This window comes from Tachyglossus aculeatus, assembly GCF_015852505.1.
Source record: "Tachyglossus aculeatus isolate mTacAcu1 chromosome 12 unlocalized genomic scaffold, mTacAcu1.pri SUPER_6_unloc_1, whole genome shotgun sequence".
Taxonomy (NCBI): domain Eukaryota; kingdom Metazoa; phylum Chordata; class Mammalia; order Monotremata; family Tachyglossidae; genus Tachyglossus; species Tachyglossus aculeatus.
The window spans coordinates 8,103,494-8,123,023 of record NW_024044828.1 but is presented as its reverse complement, the minus strand read 5'-3'; the positions used below and the strand labels follow the sequence as shown (position 1 = coordinate 8,123,023).

General features: G+C 43.4%; 1 protein-coding gene across 2 annotated transcripts in view; it reads left to right on the top strand.

Annotated features, from left to right (window-relative positions):
- The first annotated feature begins 4,071 nt into the window (after positions 1-4,071).
- SEMA3E (semaphorin 3E) overlaps positions 4,072-19,530 on the top strand; it is a 192,347-nt gene continuing 176,888 nt past the window's right edge. The window contains exon 1 of one of the 2 annotated variants that reach the window (XM_038741276.1): positions 4,072-4,406. In XM_038741276.1, the coding sequence (XP_038597204.1) occupies positions 4,265-4,406 (142 nt within the window). In that variant the 5' untranslated portion in view covers positions 4,072-4,264. The remainder of the gene's footprint in view (positions 4,407-19,530) is intronic. The other variant, XM_038741275.1, reaches the window with a different exon arrangement.

The following is a 19,530-nucleotide window of genomic DNA, read 5'->3' as shown; positions in this document are numbered from 1 at the left end:
AATAGGGGAGGGAGAGAAAAGGTAGAGGGAGAGGAAGCCAGGAACAATTTGGAGAAGGACAATGGAAAAAGAGAATGAAAAAGAATGAGCACTGTAATGTTCTAATCTGAAACGAGGAGGCACTTTTTGTCCACAAGAAGAAATTGTAAAATGGGTAGTCCTAAATCTTTTCAGGTGTTTGGAGAGGGCAGTGTGCCTCAGTGGAAAGAGCATGGGCTTGGGAATCCGAGGTCATGGGTTCTAATACCGCATCTGCCGCTTGTCAGCTGTGTGATTTTGGGCAAGTCACCTCTGTGCCTCAGTTACCTCATCCGTAAAATGGGGATTAAGACTGTGAGCCCCAAGTGGGACAACCTAATCACCTTGTATCCTGCCCAGCGCTTAGAACAGTGCCTTGCACATAGTAAGTGCTTAACAAATGCCATCATTATTATTAGACCCTTCCACACTATAAATTGCTGTATTTCTGTTCTGAACACATTATCAATAATGATATTCTTTGAACTCTTAGCATACACAAAGCACTAAACTAAGCACTTGGGAGAGTACAATACAACAAACGCTAACTCTAATCTTTAGCAAAACTAACCATAAAATCTGGTCCAAGTTTCATGTATATTAGTATATGAAGCTGTTTGAAAACTTTGGAATCTTTTGGGTAAATACACTATAAACATCCTGAAATTATTTATGAGATATTTATTACCCCTAAGTCTTTTCTTGTAAGTATATCCTATCTTTCCTCCTAACCATAAAAAGGATAGGATGGGTACACAATACTTGAAGTTGTATTTCTGAAATTAGAAAAGCAAAATACCATAATATCCATAAGAATAATTCGTTCTTCAGTTTCATGCATCCCTTAGGAGTACATCCTAGAGGATTTCTGTTTACCACAAACTTTACCGTGATTATTAAGTCCCTGGTTATTCAATTCAGGAGATGCTGGGCAGTCCTAACATCCGGTCAGTGCCAGCATTTAACTAACACAGTAACTGAGTAGTGGATTCAGACCCCGACACCCTGTAAAGAGCATAAGCCTATATAACTGCATTCTCAGTACTCTTGGCCATCTCTGTTTTAGGATAGGATCTGTTTAAATGAATCAAGGGTCACCACTAGGTCACAGAGAAAATCTCTGTTTTGATCTTTTCTCTCTTTTTTTTAAACGATTTTAGTCAATCTCTCAATTCACACAGTAATCATCTGAACCAGTGAACGTAAGAGCAAAACATCACGATGAATTGAAAGTGCATTTCTTCATGATGGTTTTGAGCTTTGCCAGTGTCACCACTCCACCTTCCTTAGTAATGTTCAGGAACACCCAAGGCAGGATTTATGCATTTTTGGGGGCGGCATCATGGAATTTGAATGCATTCAGGGATTAGCATGGCGGAATCCAGAACAAAATTACCATCTATTTAATGATTCTGAAAATAATCACTAGCCAGTTGTCCCTCTATGTGACTTTCAGATTGAAAACCACATAGCGCTTACTGGAAATTGGTCGGTGATCTTACAAGAAATTGGATAGAATTTTCTCTGCTTTTCTGTTTCAATTTTGCTTCATTTTCATGATAATTCTGCTTATGTTTGCTATAAATCTGCCTTTAGTGGCCTTGGGGACACTTGAGGAAAATGTGGATGGACAGCAGAGGAAGGAAGTAACACCGGTTAATGGAGCCAGGACACCCTATAATTCTTTAAATCAATTTATGGGCTGCTTAAATGATCTACCTGAAGCATCTATGATACAGGAAATGGGCTACTTATATAGGCCAGTGGGACTGGGTCCTTACTTTGACAATATGATACAGGTAGCTAAAACGTGGACTACAATCTACATTACCATTACAATCAAACACGGTACCTGTCAATTTATTCAAATGACTTCATATTGCTGTCTTGATGAATGGAAATTGCAACAAAGTTCTATTAATTCAGTACTATGGCAGTTTAGCACAAAATTTGTTCAGTGGTGGCCTGATGTTGTTTTTGGTGAATGAAGGCAGGCACTAGAGTTACTGCTTCCCAAATTCCCGCCAGGCATGTTGTACCTCTAACAACTGCTGTCCTAGATGCTGCAATGAGAAACAACAGGGACAGAAGAGTCCCAAGGTATGGTACTTCACTTGGGAAACCAATTCCACGACTCTTAGTCAGCAGGCAGGCTTTTAAAATATCCAAGGCCCTATGTAGATCACTCCCGGCTGGAAAGTCTCTCAATTCCTCAAGCTGTTTTACAGTTCAATGTGTTTAGAACGTGTTATCTTCCGTAAACCTTGACAATCTAATTATTTATAGCACATGGTGGCATCAACATCTTACTGGACAGTCCCTACTCACAGCAGCCCACCTACACATAAAGGTTTAGAGAGAAAAAAGGAGGGAATGTGTATGTCTCTTGTTTTAAGTGACAAGAGAGAAAAGATGCTTCAACTCCATCTTCACACACCATAGAATGTAAAATCTGAAAATACTGTCTCTACACAGGAAATGCACTGTTTTACTTGGAGTTATAGAAATTATTGAAATTTAATTTTCAAAAAGAAATATTTTAGGCCCTACTTTTTTACTAATAATGCTTTAAGAAAGGAAAGACGATCATCGTATTTTAGGATAAATGTGTTCATTGAGCAACTCCTTTGGTGCTGAGGTCTCAAATACCTTCTCAAGGTTTAACATCATTCATTTCCATGCCAACAGCAACACACTGTTTGGTTTGGTTTTTGAGATTGATTGTAAGTCGATGGCAAAGTTGACCTATTGTGTTAAGCTTATTTACACAATCAGAGTGTCTTGAAAAATAAACCATGGAAGTGCCCAGCCACTGAAATAAAAGATCTTCAACTTCCTGAGGCTTCTAAAAACTTCCAGAACACGTGTCAGCTATGTGGAGGGTGAATCTATCAAGTGTCTCAAAGCAATGCAGAGCAATACAGTTATCTACAGGAGAATAATTAAAAAAAAAAAAAACCACGACCTGAAAATTTCAAAAACTCATAAAGTGCTATTATTCATAAATGTGGATGTTTGTACTTAAAATGGTGAAAAAGCATTTTATAATGAACACTTCAGGCAAATAATACAGTGCTTGGAATGTCTTCAAATGCATCTTCCCCCCAGGCACAGGCTTTTCATTTTCTACTTTGTTTTCCTCTTTCCACCTTCGCAGCTGAAACGTGGATTTTCAAGTGCATCTCCCTGCCAGGCACAGGCTTTTCATTTTCTACTTTGTTTTAGTCTTTCCGCCTTCGTAACTGAAACGTGGCCTTTCAGACTTATCTTCATGCCAGGGCCAGGCTTTTCATTTTCTACGTTGCTTTCCTCTTAGTTCCTTCGCAACTAAAACGTGGCTTTTCAGACGCATCTTCCTGCCAGGGACAGGCTTTTCATTTTCTATTTGGTGACCCTCTTCCCACCTTCGCAACTGAAACGCGGATTTTGAAACGCATCTCCCCGCCGGGCACGGGCTTTTCATTTTCAACCCTGTTTTCCCCTTTCCACCTTTGAACCTGAAACGAGGATTCCCTCGATGATCACGCTGTGCCCCCGGAGGTTTCCCCGGTGGGGGGTAGGGTGCTTCCTTTATCAATCAATCGTATTTATTTAGCGCTTACTGTGTGCAGAGCACTGTACTAAGCGCTTGGGAAGGACAAGTTGGCAACATATAGGGACAGTCCCTACCCAACGGTGGGCTCACAGTCTAAAAGGGGACTTTTACCCGTGCTCCTGTTTCAGGTTAAAGAGGGGATCTTTAGGTGAGGGAGGGGGCGCAGGGACCGGTTTGGGGCAGCGGCTGGGTGACTTTTGGCTTCCGGGGAGAGGGGCAGGGTGGCAGGGGCATCTCAGGAGGTGATGTGGGTGGCTTTTTCTCCTGCAGCAAGACGTCGGGATGGAGGGGGCGGGGGTGGGGGACGGATTGGACCCCTGGATTGGGTGCTTGCGGAGGCCCCCCGTCGAGGGCCCGTTGAGTCACAGGGGGCGGGCCCGAGAGTGGCACGTGTTCGAGGATGGTGGCAGCTCGTCGCCCCCGGGCCCCGGGCGCAGATTGAGCCGGCTGCCGACGGCCCTCCTTCTCCGGGGGACTTAGCCCTGGCGGGCGGTGCCAAGGGGCGGTGCCAAGGGGCAGCCCGTCCAGGTGCAGGGGGAGGGCTCGGGGGTCGCCCCTCTTGAATGTTGCATTTCTCTCCCTCTCCCCGAATGAGCCGGTCTGCCTAAGGCGGCGGGCAGGCGGGAACCCCCCGGCTCCCTCCCGCCGGGCATGCCCGCCTTGCCGTGCCCCCCGGGGCGGGGGGCGCCCGCCCTGCCCGGCCGGACCCTGGTGCGCTACCTTCTGCTGGCGCTGTGGCCCGCCGCGCTGAGCGCCGGCCCCGGACAGCCCCGCCTGCGCCTGTCCCACCGCGGTAAGTCCGGGCCCGCACCGGGGGGGAAGGGGCAACGGGGTCCCCTCGGGGTGGGCGCAGAGGAGAGGAGAGGGGATCCTGCCCAGTCCCCGGACCCCGGCGCCAGCCCTCCTCCTCCTGGAAGCCCCCCCGGGAACACCCTGCTCCGCATACACCCGGCCTTTATTCCCGGGCAAATGACCAGGGGCACCGGGCTTGGAGGGGCTTCATTCACTCACTCACTCACTCACTCATTCATTCATTCGTATTTATTGAGCGCTGACTGTGTGATGGTGATAATGACATTTGTTAAGCACTTGCGTGCAAAGCACTGTTCTATGCGCTGGGTGATCAGGTTGTTCCACTGGGGGCTCACAGTCTCACTCAATCACTCATTCATGCATTCCCATTTATTGAACCCACTGTTGGGTAGGGACGGTCTCTATATGTTGCCAACTTGTACTTCCCAAGCGCTTAGTACAGTGCTCTGCACACAGTAAGCGCTCAATAAATACGATTGATTGAGCGCTGACTGTGTGATGATGATAATGGCATTTGTTAAGCACTTACTACGTGCAAAGCACTGTTCTAAGCGCTGGGTGATCAGGTTGTCCCACGGGGGGCTAACAGTGCCACTCATTCATTCATTCGTATTTATTGAGCGCTGACTGTGTGATGACGGTAATGGCATTTGTTAAGCACTTACTACGTGCAAAGCACTGCTCTAAGCGCTTGGTGATCAACCAGGTTGTCCCACGGGGGGCTCACAGTCTCACTCACTCATTCATGCATTCGTATTTATTGAGCGCTGACTGTGTGGTGATGATAATGGCATTTGTTAAGCACTTACTACGTGCAAAGCACTGTTCTAAGCGCTGGACGATCAGGTTGTCCCACGGGGTGCTCACAGTCTCACTCATTCATTCATTCGTATTTATTGAGCGCTGACTGTGTGATGATGATATTTGTTAAGCACTTACGTGCAAAGCACTGTTCTAAGCGCTGGATGATCAGGTTGTCCCACCGCGGGCCCACAGTCTTACTCACTCACTAATTCATTCGTATTTATTGAGCGCTGACTGTGTGATGATGATAATGGCATTTGTTAAGCACTAACTACGTGCAAAGCAGTGCTCTAAGCGCTGGGTGATCAGGTTGTCCCACGGGGGGCTCACAGTGTCACTCATTCATTCGTATTTATTGAGCGCTGACTGTGTGATGATGATAATGGCATTTGTTAAGCACTTACTACGTGCAAAGCACTGTTCTAAGCGCTGGATGATCAGGGTGTCCCACCGGGGGCTCACAGTCTCACTCATTCATTCATTCGTATTTATTGAGCGCTGACTGTGTGATGATGATAATGGCATTTGTTAAGCACTAACTACATGCAAAGCAGTGCTCTAAGCGCTGGGTGATCAGGTTGTCCCACGGGGGGCTCACAGTGTCACTCATTCATTCGTATTTATTGAGCGCTGACTGTGTGATGATGATAATGGCATTTGTTAAGCACTTACTACGTGCAAAGCAGTGCTCTAAAGCGCTGGGTGATCAGGATGTCCCACGGGGGGCTCACAGTCTCACTCACTCACTCATTCATGCATTCGTATTTATTGAGCGCTGACTGTGTGATGATGATAATTGCATTTAAGCACTTACTACGTGCAAAGCACTGTTCTAAGCACTGGATGAACAGGTTGTCCCCACGGGGGGCTCACAGTCTCACTCACTCACTCATTCATGCATTCGTATTTATTGAGCGCTGACTGTGTGATGATGATAATTGCATTTAAGCACTTACTACGTGCAAAGCACTGTTCTAAGCACTGGATGTGCAGGTTGTCCCCACGGGGGGCTCACAGTCTCACTCACTCACTCATTCATTCCTTCATTCGTATTTATTGAGCGCTGACTGTGATGATGATGATAATGGCATTTGTTAAGCACTTACTACGTGCAAACCACTGTTCTAAGCGCTGGGTGATCAGGTTGTCCCACGGGGGGCTCACAGTCTCACTCACTCATTAATTCATTCATTCGTATTTATTGAGCGCTGACTGTGTGATGATGATAATGGCATTTATTAAGCACTTAGAACAGGATTTATTAACTCAGAACAGCACTGTTCTAAGCGCTGGGGAGGTTACAGGGTGATCAGGTTGTCCCACGGGGGGCTCACAGTCTCTCTCACTCATTCATTCATTCATTCGTATTTATTGAGCGCTGACTGTGTGATGATGATAATGGCATTTATTAAGCACTTACTATGTGCAAAGCACTGTTCTAAGCGCCGGGGAGGTTACAGGGTGATCAGGTTGTCCCACGGGGGGCTCACAGTCTCACTCAGACTCACTCACTCACTCACTCATTCGTAATTATTGAGCGCTGACTGTGTGATGGTGATAATGGCATTTATTAAGCACTTACTACATGCAAAGCAGTGTTCTAAGCCCTGGGGAGGTTACAGGGTGATCAGGTTGCCCCACGTGGGGCTCACAGTCTTAATCCCCATTTTACAGATGAGGTCACCGAGGCCCAGTGAAGTGACTTGCCCAAAGTCACACAGCTGGCAATTGGCGGAGCCGGGATTTGAACCCATGACCTCTGACTCCAAAGCCCGTGCTCTTTCCACTGAGCCACGCTGCTTCTCTGCACGGCACTGTACTAAACTGTACTTCCCTTCAAGGCCGTACTGAGAGCACACCTCCTCCAGGAGGCCTTCCCAGACTGAGCCCCTTCCTTCCTCTCCCCCTCGTCCCCCCTCCACCCCCCCATCTTGCCTCCTTCCCTTCCCCACAGCACCTGTATATATGTATATATGTTTATACATGTTTATTACTCTAATTATTTATTTTACTTGTACATATCTATTCTATTTATTTTATTTTGTTGGTATGTTTGGTTTTGTTCTCTGTCTCCCCCTTTTAGACTGTGAGCCCACTGTTGGGTAGGGACTGTCTCTATATGTTGCCAACTTGTACTTCCCAAACGCTTAGTACAGTGCTCTGCACATAGTAAGCGCTCAATAAATACGACTGATGATAAACGCTTGGAAACTACAATTCGGGGGGAACCGGAGCGAGCTTATTCTTGCCTGCCGGTTTGGGCATTTGGGCATTCATTCATTCATTCGTATGTATTGAGCGCTGACTGTGTGCACAGCACTGTACTAAGCGCTTGCAAACTACAATTCGGATGGCACCGGAGCGGGATCAGTCCTCTTTACCAGTTTGGGCATTCATTCATTCATTCATTCGTATTATTGAGCGCTGACTGTGTGCCCAGCATTGTACTAAACGCTTGGAAACTACAATTCAGGTGGCACCGGAGCGGGCTCAATCCCGCCTGCCAGTTTGGGCATTCATGCACTCATGCACTCATTCATTCATTCATATTCATTGAGCGCTGACTGTGTGCACGGCACTATACTAAACGCTTGGAAACTACTATTCGGGTGGCACGGAGCGGGCTCTATCTTGCCTGCCAGTTTGGGCATTCATTCATTTATTCGCATTTCTTGAGCAATGACTGTGTGCGCAGTACTGTACTAAGCGCTTGGAAAGGACAGGTCGGGTGGGATCGGAGCGGGCTCAATCCTGCCTGCCAGTTTGGGCATTCAGTCATTCATTCATTCGTATTTATTGAGAGCTGACCGTGTGCACGGCACTGTACTAAACGCTTGGAAACTACAATTAGGATGGCACCGGAGAGGGCTCAATCCTGCCTGCCAGTGTGGGCATTTGGACATTCATTCATTCATTCGTATTTATTGATTGCTACTGTGTGCACAGCACTGTGCTAAACGCTTGCAAACTACAATTCGGGTGGGACCGGACTGGGCTCAATCCTGCCTGCCAGTTTGGGCATTTGGGCATTCTTTCATTCATTCGTATTTATTGAGCGCTGACTGTGTGTACAGCACTGTACTAAGCGCTTGGGAAATACAAGTGGGCAACGCGGGCAGGGTGGAAGGGCAGGCTGGGGAGGGCACGGAAGAGGGAAGGGGTTGGCGATGGAGATGGAAAATCCCCTTCAGGTAACAATCATAATAACGTTGATGATATTTGTTAAGCTCCTACAATGTGCCAGGCACTAATCTAAGCTCTGGGGGAGATGCAAGGTCATCAGATCATCCCACGTGGGTCTCACGGCCGTCATCCCCCTTTTCCAGATGAGGGAATTGAGGCCCAGAGAAGTGAAGTGACTTGCCCAGAGTCACCCAGCAGACAGGTGGTGGAGCCGGGATTAGAACTCACGACCTCTGACTCCCAACCACAAAGCCACAAAGCTTTCCACTAAGCCACAATGATGATTGATGATTATGGTACTTATAATAATAATGTTGGCATTTATTAAGCGATTACTGTGTACAAAGCACTGTTCTAAGCGCTGGGGAGGTTACAGGGTGATCAAGTTGTCCTACGGGGAGCTCACAGTCTTAATCCCCATTTTACAGATGAGGTAACTGAAGCACAGAGAAGTTAAGTGACTTGCCCAAAGTCACACAGCTGACAGTTGGCAGAGCCGGGATTTGAACCCATGACCTCTGACTCCAAAGCCCGTGCGCTTTCCACTGAGCCACGCTTCTTAATACAGTGGATAGAGCACGAGCCTGAGAGTAAGAGGTCGTGGGTTCTAATTCCGGCTCCGCCATTTGTCTCCTGTGTGACCGTGGGCAAGTCACTTCACTTCTCTCGGCCTCAGTGACCTCATCTGGAAAATTGGGATTGAAACTGTGAGCCCCACGAGGGACAGAGACTGTGTCCACCTCGATTTGCTTGTATCCACCCCACTGCTTAGTACAGTGCCTGGCACATAGTAAGCGCTTAACAAATACCACAATTATTATTATTATCATTATGGGGCGATGGGAGATGGAAAATCCTCTTCCGGCGTGAGCTCGTTGTGGAAAGGGATTGTCACTCTTTATTGCTTATTGTACTTTCCTGAGCGCCTAGTACAATGCTCAGCACGCAGTAAGCCCTCAATAAATACGATTGAATGAATGAATGAATGAAAGGGAATCAGCATCCTCACGAGCAAAAGAGACCACCGGGCGGCTATTTCTGTTGCCACCTGCCAGGGGAAGTTGATTGGAATTGACTTCTGGGGAGCCCAGGGGGCTTAAGGGAAAACAGGTTTGGTTGGGAGGGGGGCAGTGAGACTTCAAATGACGTCACATTGTTTGCCTCGTTTTCACCAATACTCTGGATTACAAAGGAGTTATTGGGGATTTCACTGGAGTTCCTTCTACTCAAGAATACCTGTTTAGAAAAACAGCAAATTCGCCCCTCCAGGCAGCCCCGCAGTCGTAAGCATTGTGTGGCTAAAGCCAATTTCTTTTATCAGGACCAGTTAACATTGTGAGGCTGAAGGGTTTTAATTGTCATTGAATAATTTTGGTATTATACATTGTAGAATCATTTAAAAGTGCCCGATGATTCATGTGAAAGTGGGAATAAAAGTTCAGAAAGGATCCTTCTGACCTCCAAGGCAGCTAATAGATGCTGACCTCCAAGGCAGCTAATAGATGCAGTGATGGAGATTACATAACAGCCATTTAAAAAATTTATGCAAAATTTTAACTAAGGCCACCCAGTGTAGGGAAAAAGAAGCATGAGGAGAAACAGGTTTTTTTGGGGTGGTGGTGTTGGTGTTGGGGTGTGTCTGTGTGTGTATGTATGCATGCATGCATGAATGTATCTGACTTCATTGACCAAAATAGGAACAAAAAGGAAAGAATGATTAAGATAAAGAATATATATTCTTTATGAATATCTTGTTAGTGGATTAATCAAGGTGGGTTTTAGTTCCAATTAAATCATATTTCGGAAAAGAAAAACTACTTACACTGTTGAACAACACAGCTCTTAATTTTAGGAAAGTTTTATTTAGAGATGGGAATGTTTAAAATCCAGTATGTTGAAAAGTATTGGTACTGTAAAAAGCTTCAAGAATCAGTACATTGTAATGCAGCTGTCTAGTTAATTAGAGATAGTGTTCATATTAAAGATAGAGGTAGCGAGAAAGGCAGAATGAATGAGTTAAATGGACTGACTGTTATTCTTAAGCAGACAGGTGGATTAGCTGTCAGTTTTGGCCAGCTCCCATTCTGATGCTTTTGGTATTAACCTTGCACACTCTATTGTTGGAGGAAATTATTTTTCCACAGGTTGCAGTTAGTATTCATCTCACTGAACAGCACTTTAATTTTTCAATAGGGAGTTCCATAATGCAGTCATAACACATCATAATTCTATGATGCAACTGAAATGGAAAAAAAGTCCAGTTTTTCAGGGAAGGCTTAATGTTATATCAGTTATGCAAGGCACCATATCTCTTTTTTGAATCAGGGGAAATCTCTGTAGTTGATTAAGGAGATGTCTCTGAAGTTGATTTAGGAGACGTGTAGCATGATGTATGTGGCTATAGATCTGACAGGAACCATGAGTTCATTTGCCAAAATAGTAATAGCCTGCCTTAGTGTAAAGATTATGGAAAACCCTACATTCTAGCTCCAGTGCTACAGTTTGTATGCTGTGCAACCAAAGGAGAATCACCCAACTTTTCCATGCCTCAGTTTCCCCATCTGTAAAATGAGGATTAAATACCAGTTCTTCCTTCCTCTACACCTGTGGGTCAGGGATGGTGTCCAACCTGATGGTTTTACATCTACTCTAGGTGCAAGTAAATGCTTAATAAATACCATGTTTAATATTTTGTCATGTTCTTGATGATTCTCAAACATTCACAATTTCCACAATTGCCTGAAAAAAGAAATTGTTAGAAACTGCTCTATTCATAGCCTGATGATCAGGGTGCTTAAAGAGGTGGGGAAAGGAAGTTCAAATGTGTTTATGTCCAGAAAAAAATAAAATAAAGGGGATACTTTTTTCAGTGCTTCACTAATGAACTACAAGTCTGACTGGAAGTGAGAGATGTTTGATTCCTTTTACAATTCAATTATTGCCCTACTTTCTAGAACTACCCATGCATTTTATGGTATCTGAAATGTCGTGTAAACTCATGCCTTCTAGAGGTAAAATTTAGAAATGTGCTACTTTGACCTGAGTATAATCAGTCTATAGCGTTTATTGAATGCCTTCTGTTTGCAGAACGCTGGGAGAGCTCAATATACTGCCCAGAAGGCGCTTACAGTCGAGTGGACACAACATCCGTTGAGGCCGGAAATTACAGCTCTTAGTTTTGTGGCTTCACCAGTGAACTTACCTCTTCTCTGAAAATGTCTGTCTTCCTAGCAAAGTGTGATTACTCCTCCCCATGCTATATCAAAAACAGGTGTGTGAAAGGGCAGTAGGAACAATAAAATTAGGGGCAACTGTCTGCCTCTTCAATTCCACATTAAACTCATTGTCCTCTGCCTTCACCAAAAAAAAAAATGAATGGCAGGAATTGGAGAGTCTAAGCAGTGCTGCATGAACACTAAGGGTAATATTAACTCTTAAGTGCAGATTCTGAATTCCCAACACAGAGGTTCTTCCTCCGATCTCAACAGGGAACACCATCATTATCCTGTAGAATGTTTTAAAACTATGAAGGGTGTTTGACTTGCCAGGCAAGATACCTGAGTGGCAGAGAGGAGAAGGGAGAAGCAGCAAGTGGAAAGTGGAAAGAGCTAGGGCCTGGGAATCAGAGGACCTGTATTTCTAATCCCAGTTTTGTCAATTACTTGCTGTGTGACCTTGGGCAAGTTACTTAACTTCTCTGTGCCTCGGCTCCTCAACTGTAAAATGGGGATCAGAATGGTGTTTGACTAAGGGTAAGTACTTTATGGATACCATAACAAGAGAGCAGGAATAATTTAGGGCCAGTTTTGAATGCTCAGCCAAAGTCAGAAATGGGAATATAGTCAGTGCCAGGTGCTGTGGTTAAAAAAAAGAAAAAAGATTAAGGCAAAAACAGGTTTAGCAGTTTTCTTTGTGATACCACCTAATTGTAGAAGTAGTAGCATCATTTATTGATTAGGGTTATTTATTATTAATTAGAAGCAGTGTGCTCTAGTGGAAAGAGTATGGGCCTGGGAGTCACAAGACCTGGGCTATAATTCTGGTTCCACCACTTGCCTGTTGTGTGATTTGGGGGAAGTCACTTAACTTCTCTGTGCCTCACTTCTGTAATAATAATAATCATGATGGTATTTGTTAAGTGCTTATTATGTGCAAAGCACTGTTCTAAACGCTGGGGGCGGATACAAGGTGATCAGGTTGTCCCTCGTGGGGCTCACAGTCTTAATCCCCATTTAACAGATGAGGGAACTGAGGCACAGATAAGTTAAGTGACTTGCCCAAAGTCACACAGTTGACAGTTGGTGGAGCTGGGATTTGAACCCATGACCTCAGACTCCAAAGCCCATGCTCTTTCCACTGAGCCACACTTGAAGCAGGGATTAAATGCCTATTCTTCCTCTCCCTTTAATATGTGAGCCCTGTGTGGGACTGGAATATGCCAACCTGATTACCTTATTTATATCTATCTGAGTATTTAGTACAGTCCTCCTCACATAGTAAATGCCAAGGAAGAGACATTGGAAGGCTCTGGAAGCCCTCATGTATTTTTTATTTTACTGGGTTATCAGTACTTCAAAACAATATGGTCTATTACTTGGGTTCAAAAGTGCTCTGCCACTGATTCACTGAGTGAGCCTTTTGAAAGTCAATTAGCCTCACCATACCTCCTGTCCTTCAGCTGTAAAATGGAATTATCAACACTTAAGTAGTTCCCAGTCCTATTTTCCCTACTAACTACAACAACTGCATCTGCTAGATTGCTTTGTAACTCTCCAAGTGCCTCTTAGAGTGCTGTACACCAAGTGGATATATCTAATAAATACTTCATGATGATGACTAAACAAGATGGGTCATTTTCTTCTGGATTTTCCTGGACTGCTGACCAGGGACCTTTTTGAACTGTCCTTGTGATTTACACAGATTCTCTCTGGTCTCCCCACACCTTCCAGCTAGATCTTGACTCTGATAGATTTAGATGGGGTCCGTGGTTTAGGAGACGAGAATGCTTCTCGCATGTCCTCCACTTTCTGGACTTGCAAACATTTCACAGTTTATTTCATTAACAGTGATGATAATGATGGCATTTATTAAGCACTTACTATGTGCAAAGCACTGTTCTAAGTGCTGGGGAGGTTAACAAGGTGATCAGGTTGTCCTGCGGGGGGTTTACAGTCTTTATCCCCATTTCACAGATGAGGTAACTGAGGCACAGAGAAGTAAAGTGACCTGCCCAAAGTCACACAGCTGACAATTGGTGGAGCTGGGATTAGAACCAATGATCTCTGACTCTAAACGCCGGGCTCTTTTGACTGAGCCACGCTGACCAAACACCAGTAACAGTGATGGTATCTATTAAGAATTGAGTATATGCCAATTGTTAGGATTTATACAAGATAATCAGATCAGATGCAGTCATTTTTCCACCAGGGAATCACAGTCTAAGAAAGAAGATGTATTTTGCCTCCATTTTACAGATGAAAAACAGAGGCACAGGATGGTTAAGTGAATCATCTAAAGTCACATAGCAGGTGGACCTGAGACTAGAACTCAGGTCTCCTCACTCCCAGGTCTGTGATCATTCTACTACATCATGTTACCTGCCCTCTCCTTCCCAGGAGAAATGCATATGTGTGGTCTTCCTTTTCCATTTTTCTTAGAATTGGAACCTGTTTTTGTCAGACAATTTTGTGTTACCTACACATAATATCTTGGATCCCTTAGACTAGCTATGTAGAAAGACTAGTTAGCAGTAGAACGAGGTTAAGGATCGTGAGGAGAAGGGAGGGGATCAATAAATGTGCATGGAATAAATTATGATTCTGTGGATCAAATAAGATTTCTGCAGGTCTGTTAGCTTTGGAAAGCAACTGCAAGGTTTTCAAATGGTAATTTGGAATGATGCCATTCTCTAATTTGCAGAATTGTGGCATTTTAGCAGCAAGCCTTTCAAAAAGTTCCAAAAATGTTAGTTTCCTCTCTGACCCAGATCTTGTAACAGGAATAAAGTTCCTGTTCCTTGTTCATCTTATGTAAAATCACTCGGTGGTGTAGGTTCCTGATCAGTGGAGAGAGACAAACACCATAAAAACCACCAACGCTAGTCAGAATGTTAGCTGGGAAGCTCAGCAACGAGTTAACAGGCTTCCACAGAGGTCTTTGAAAATGTGAATTATGTGGGAAAATATTGCTTGAAAGATGTCAAAAGGGAAGTGTGAGTGGATCTTTTTTTCCTAGTTTAAAATCGGAGCCTTATTTGGAGCAATTAGTGAAGCAGTTATACACCAGAGTTATTTACACTGTGAACAAGCTGCAGAGCCTTGAATATCTTGTTTGATGGTCGTCATGGAGCCTGCAAGATGAATTCTGGGTTTAGGGTGGGGCAAGACAGCCAATTTTTCCACCACTCGAGCTTTCCCCTGTAGTTATTCTCTCTCCCTTTAAGGACACGGCAGTGCAATTAAGTAGCTAATTCTTAGCTGGTGCCTGCGCCTGCCACTCCCAATAGTATGTGTCCCATATCTTCCAGGAAGCTTTCCCAGATTCATTTTTCTTCTTCCCTTGTTGCCCAGTCCCAGCGATCATCTCAGCATCTATGCAGACCCTCAGTATTTAGAAATCACTGTTTCTTATAGCATTTTTCTGTCATTTTTACATACTCTGCTACCTTCCTCTTATCTCTAAATTATTTTGTGTCCATTCTACCTGCTAGGCTGTGAATTCCTTATAAACAGAGATCTTGTCTCCTGTAGCTATTGTACTCTCCCAAAATGTTTAATATATTGTTCTGTATACTGTACTCAGGATGTTGTCAGTATTGACTTTTGTATTGAGATATTTTTCTTGGAATCTCCACCCCTACTCTGTCTTTTCAGAGTTACTTACACAGGCCCAGTATTTCCAAGGCAATGATTGATTAATTGATCAATGACAGCCACATTAAAGTCAGTGTTTCTGTTGGCATAGATATTGCAGATTTCCCCCTTTCCCAATAAAAAATAATAATTTTGTTATTTACTAAGCACTGTCCTAGCACTAGGGTAGATATGCAAGTTTAATCAGGTCAGACACAGGCCCTGTTCCACATAGGACTCACAGTCTAATAGGAGAGAAAACAGGCATTTAATTCCCATTTTACAGATGTGGGAACTGAAGTACAGAGAAGTCAAGTGCCTCACCTAAGGTCACACAGCAGGCAAGCGGTAGAACCAGGATTACAATCCAGGTCTATTGACATCCAGGCCTGTGCTCTTTCCACTAGACCTCAGTGCTTCTCTAAGAGTCCTTTGAGTGCACCTAGAGAATAACTTTTTCTTCCCATCTTTCTGTCTCTCCCCCGTCTCTCCCAGAAGGTGAGTTGTGTTGGTAGATCAAAGAGCCTGCATATTTTTTTTTTAAAATGATATATTTTCAACATTAAAAAAAGTAGTTGAGGTCTAGACAGAGATTCAGGTTTTCCCCTGTGTGAGCAGATAAACTGGTACTTTGTGTGGCTCACCTCAGCCATCCCCCGTCTTAAACCTGAAGTGAAGTAGTGATGCTGAGTGGATATGTGAGAGACTATGATGAGAGAAAAAAACAGTACTACACTCAACAGTTGACAAAGTGGTAGGAAAAAAGAGGACTGTGAAATTAATCAAGCACCAGTCTGTCAAGCAAGAAGTGCCAAAAATGACACAACCAAATAATTTTTTTAAGTCTTCCTGCTAATTAGTTTATCCTATTAAGAAGGTTAGAATACATAGAGTTTGAGGATGCTGCCTGTATGGAGAAGTGCTGTGATTTAGTGGAAAGAACAAGGGAGTGGATGTCAGGAAACCTGGGTTCAAGTGTCTGTGCCACTAGTTTAGTGTTTAGAGTCTAGTATCTCTGCCATTTTTGCTATGTGAATTTGGGCAAATTACTTCTCAGCACCTCAGATTCCTCATCTGTAATATGGGCCTAGAATATCTGTGGCCCTTATGTGGGACAGACTGGATCTGATCTGATTCTTCACAAGCAGCATGGCTTAGGGGAAAGAGCATGAGCTTGGATGTCAGAGGTCGTGGGTTCTAATCCCGACTCCATCACTTATCAGCTGTGTGACTTTGGGCAAGTCACTTAACTTCTCTGTGCCTCAGTTACCTCATCAGCAAAATGGAGATTGACTGTGAGCCCCACATGGGACAGCCTAATTACCTTGTATCTACCTCAGCGCTTAGAACATAGCTTGGCACATGGTAAGTGCTTAACAAATGCCATCATTATTATTATTATCGTATCTGTTCTAGAGCTCAGCACAGGGTTTGCTATACAGTAAGCACCTAAAAAAATTTCTTATTATTCTGAGGCTTCAACTGGTTTTAGTGCCCAGTGAGGCAACTAAAATAGAAAGTGACAGTTCCTTCACAAATGGGTTTTCCTACTGCTTTGGACCCTGATTTACAGTTGCTATAGGAAATTGTGAGATAATATGACCAAACCCCACAGTGAAAATGTTCACCTGTACAAGGCCAACTATGTCTTGGGGCAGCACTAGTGCCATCTGGATATAGGTCCAGAATAAAGAAATAATCCTAATTAATAACATCTGCAGCTTTTTCTATGCTTGGCTACTAAACATCATTTTGAAATTCACTTATGAAATTTAATAATGTTATTTAAAATGATGATGTTCACTTTCCCTTCATTTGTGCAAAGAGCTTGCTGTTATCACCCAGTTCTCACCTCCCTTTTCAGCTCATATTTTATAGTTGGGAGCTCTAGTGAGTGCTCATATTTCTCAAACTTCATTCAGTCTACAAAATGTAGTGTGAAGTACTACCACACAGAACATACCTAAACTAACAAAATGAATGGCAACGTTTTGTAGCTCTACTCTTGTGGGTATCATTTGCTGCTATGTGAATTAATAAAACCCATTGAGTCTTTCGGTGATACTATTGTCCATGAATGTAACCAGAGAAGCCAGGATCAGTTGAATTGAGTTCAGAGAAAGACAGTGGTTTCCTAAAGTCCGGGATACTTTTAGATGTGGTAAAATTGCCATGTTATGTACTGGTGTCCCTGGCTGGTCATCAAGTAAGGCCACCCCCACCCTTCCACTCCAGTTCTGTTCTGCCCCCCTTAATCCTCCTTGTCTGCTGTGTGACCTTTGGTAAGTCACTTCACTTCTCTGTACCTCAGTTACCTCATCTGTAAAATGGGGATTGAGACTGTGAGCCCCACATGGGCCAGGGATTGTGTCCAACCTGACTCACTTGTATGTACGCCAGTGCTTAGTAAAGTGCTTGTCACATAGAGCATAGCAAATACCATAATTAGTATTATAAAACTTCCTTCCTCTCTCCCTCCACAAACCCCATATATTTTAAAAAAATATTCTCCCCCATTTCCCTGTGGCTTTCATATGCAATTGCTGCACCACAAATCTGATCTCCCCCACCTCCATGGTCCTCCTTTTTTCTTCCTACTCATCCCTGACACTGCCTTTTTCACTTGTGTCACTGACCCAGCTGGCCTTTTCCCTAGATTGCAGAGTGAGCCCGCTATTGGGTAGGGACTGTCTCTATATGTTTCCAACTTGTACATCCCAAGTGCTTAGTACAGTGCTCTGCACACAGTAAGCACTCAATAAATACGATTGAATGAATGAATGAATCCCCCTGCCACCTGCTATCAAAGGTGTATAAGAAGAGACTTAGAGGGCATTGGCGGGAGGGCACTTGGCCTCCCCCCATTCCATCCCAGCCTGGTCAGGCCCAGGCAGTTTTTGTGATTCTGGTGTTTAGGTCTGGAAGTTGGGGAAAATAGTTTCAGTTTTGAAATAAGTAAAAAAAAAAAAAATTTTCTGGGGGTTTGGGAGGAGACTATGGAGAAGGACAAAAGGAGCGCACCAAATGGGAAACATGGAAAAAAAACACCATAAAAACCTAAATGGCATTGTGGAGGAAGTAAAGGTTTAAGGAACACAGAGGTCGATTGGAAGGGTGGTCATAGACACTTATAACACTTATGTACACATCGTATATACTCCCTCCTATCAGTAACTTTTTAAAATAATACTTGGTATATGCCAGGTACTGTTCAAAGTACAGAACATATTTAGGTATCTGTCTCTACCACTAGGTTGTAAATTCCTTGAGGGTGAGGACATTTATTAATATTAATGTCTTTCTCCCCTTCTAAACTGTAAGTTTCTTATGGGCAGGAATGTGCCTACAACTTTTTTATATTGTACTTTCCCAAGCCCTTAGCAAAGTGGTCTACACACAGTAAGACCTCAGTAAATACCATTGATGATTGATCGATAATATCTGGATTCATACCTAATGTATTCCCTAAAGTGCTTATTACAGCGCTTTGCAATAAGTAGTGCTTAAAGATGACTAATAATCCAAAACATAAGAATTAAAAGTGCTTTTAGGTGTCATATTAAGTAGCCCATTTACTCAGTATAAACCTTAGGAGGAAATCTTCTAAGATAATATATATTTTAAAAAAGATGATTCCCAAGTAATCTGAGTAATTAAATGAGGACTTAAAAAAGTCATGACTGAAATGTCTGTTACATAAGCAAATAATGATTGCCAGAAGAACTATGTATAATGTTAGACAGATGAATTCAAAATTTGTGCTACAGTTAAAATCTGAATAAAATAGGAATAATTTTAAAAAGATCTAAAATGAGAGCAGAAATACAATTTTGGGGTAGGGGAGGGGAAGTACTTTCATTAATAATAATAATAATAATAATAATGATAATAATAGTAATAATAATGATAATGTCAGTATTTGTTAAAGGCTTACTATGTGCCAAGCACTGTTCTATGTGTTGGGGTAGATACACGGTAATCAGGTTGTCCCACATGCTGCTCACAGTTTTAATCCTCATTTTACATATGAGGGAACTGAGGCCCAGAGAAGTGAAGTGACTTGCCCAAAGTCACACAGCTGACAAATGGCGGAGCCGGAATTAGAACTCATGACCTCTGACTCCCAAGCCTGGGCTCTTTCCATTAAGCCACGCTTTTCATTCATTTAGGGCTCTAGTGCTTTCTGCTTAATAACTAAAAAAATACAAAAATAATTTATATCCATAGTAAAGTATACTAATAGAAACTGAATGCATTTTTAGACTG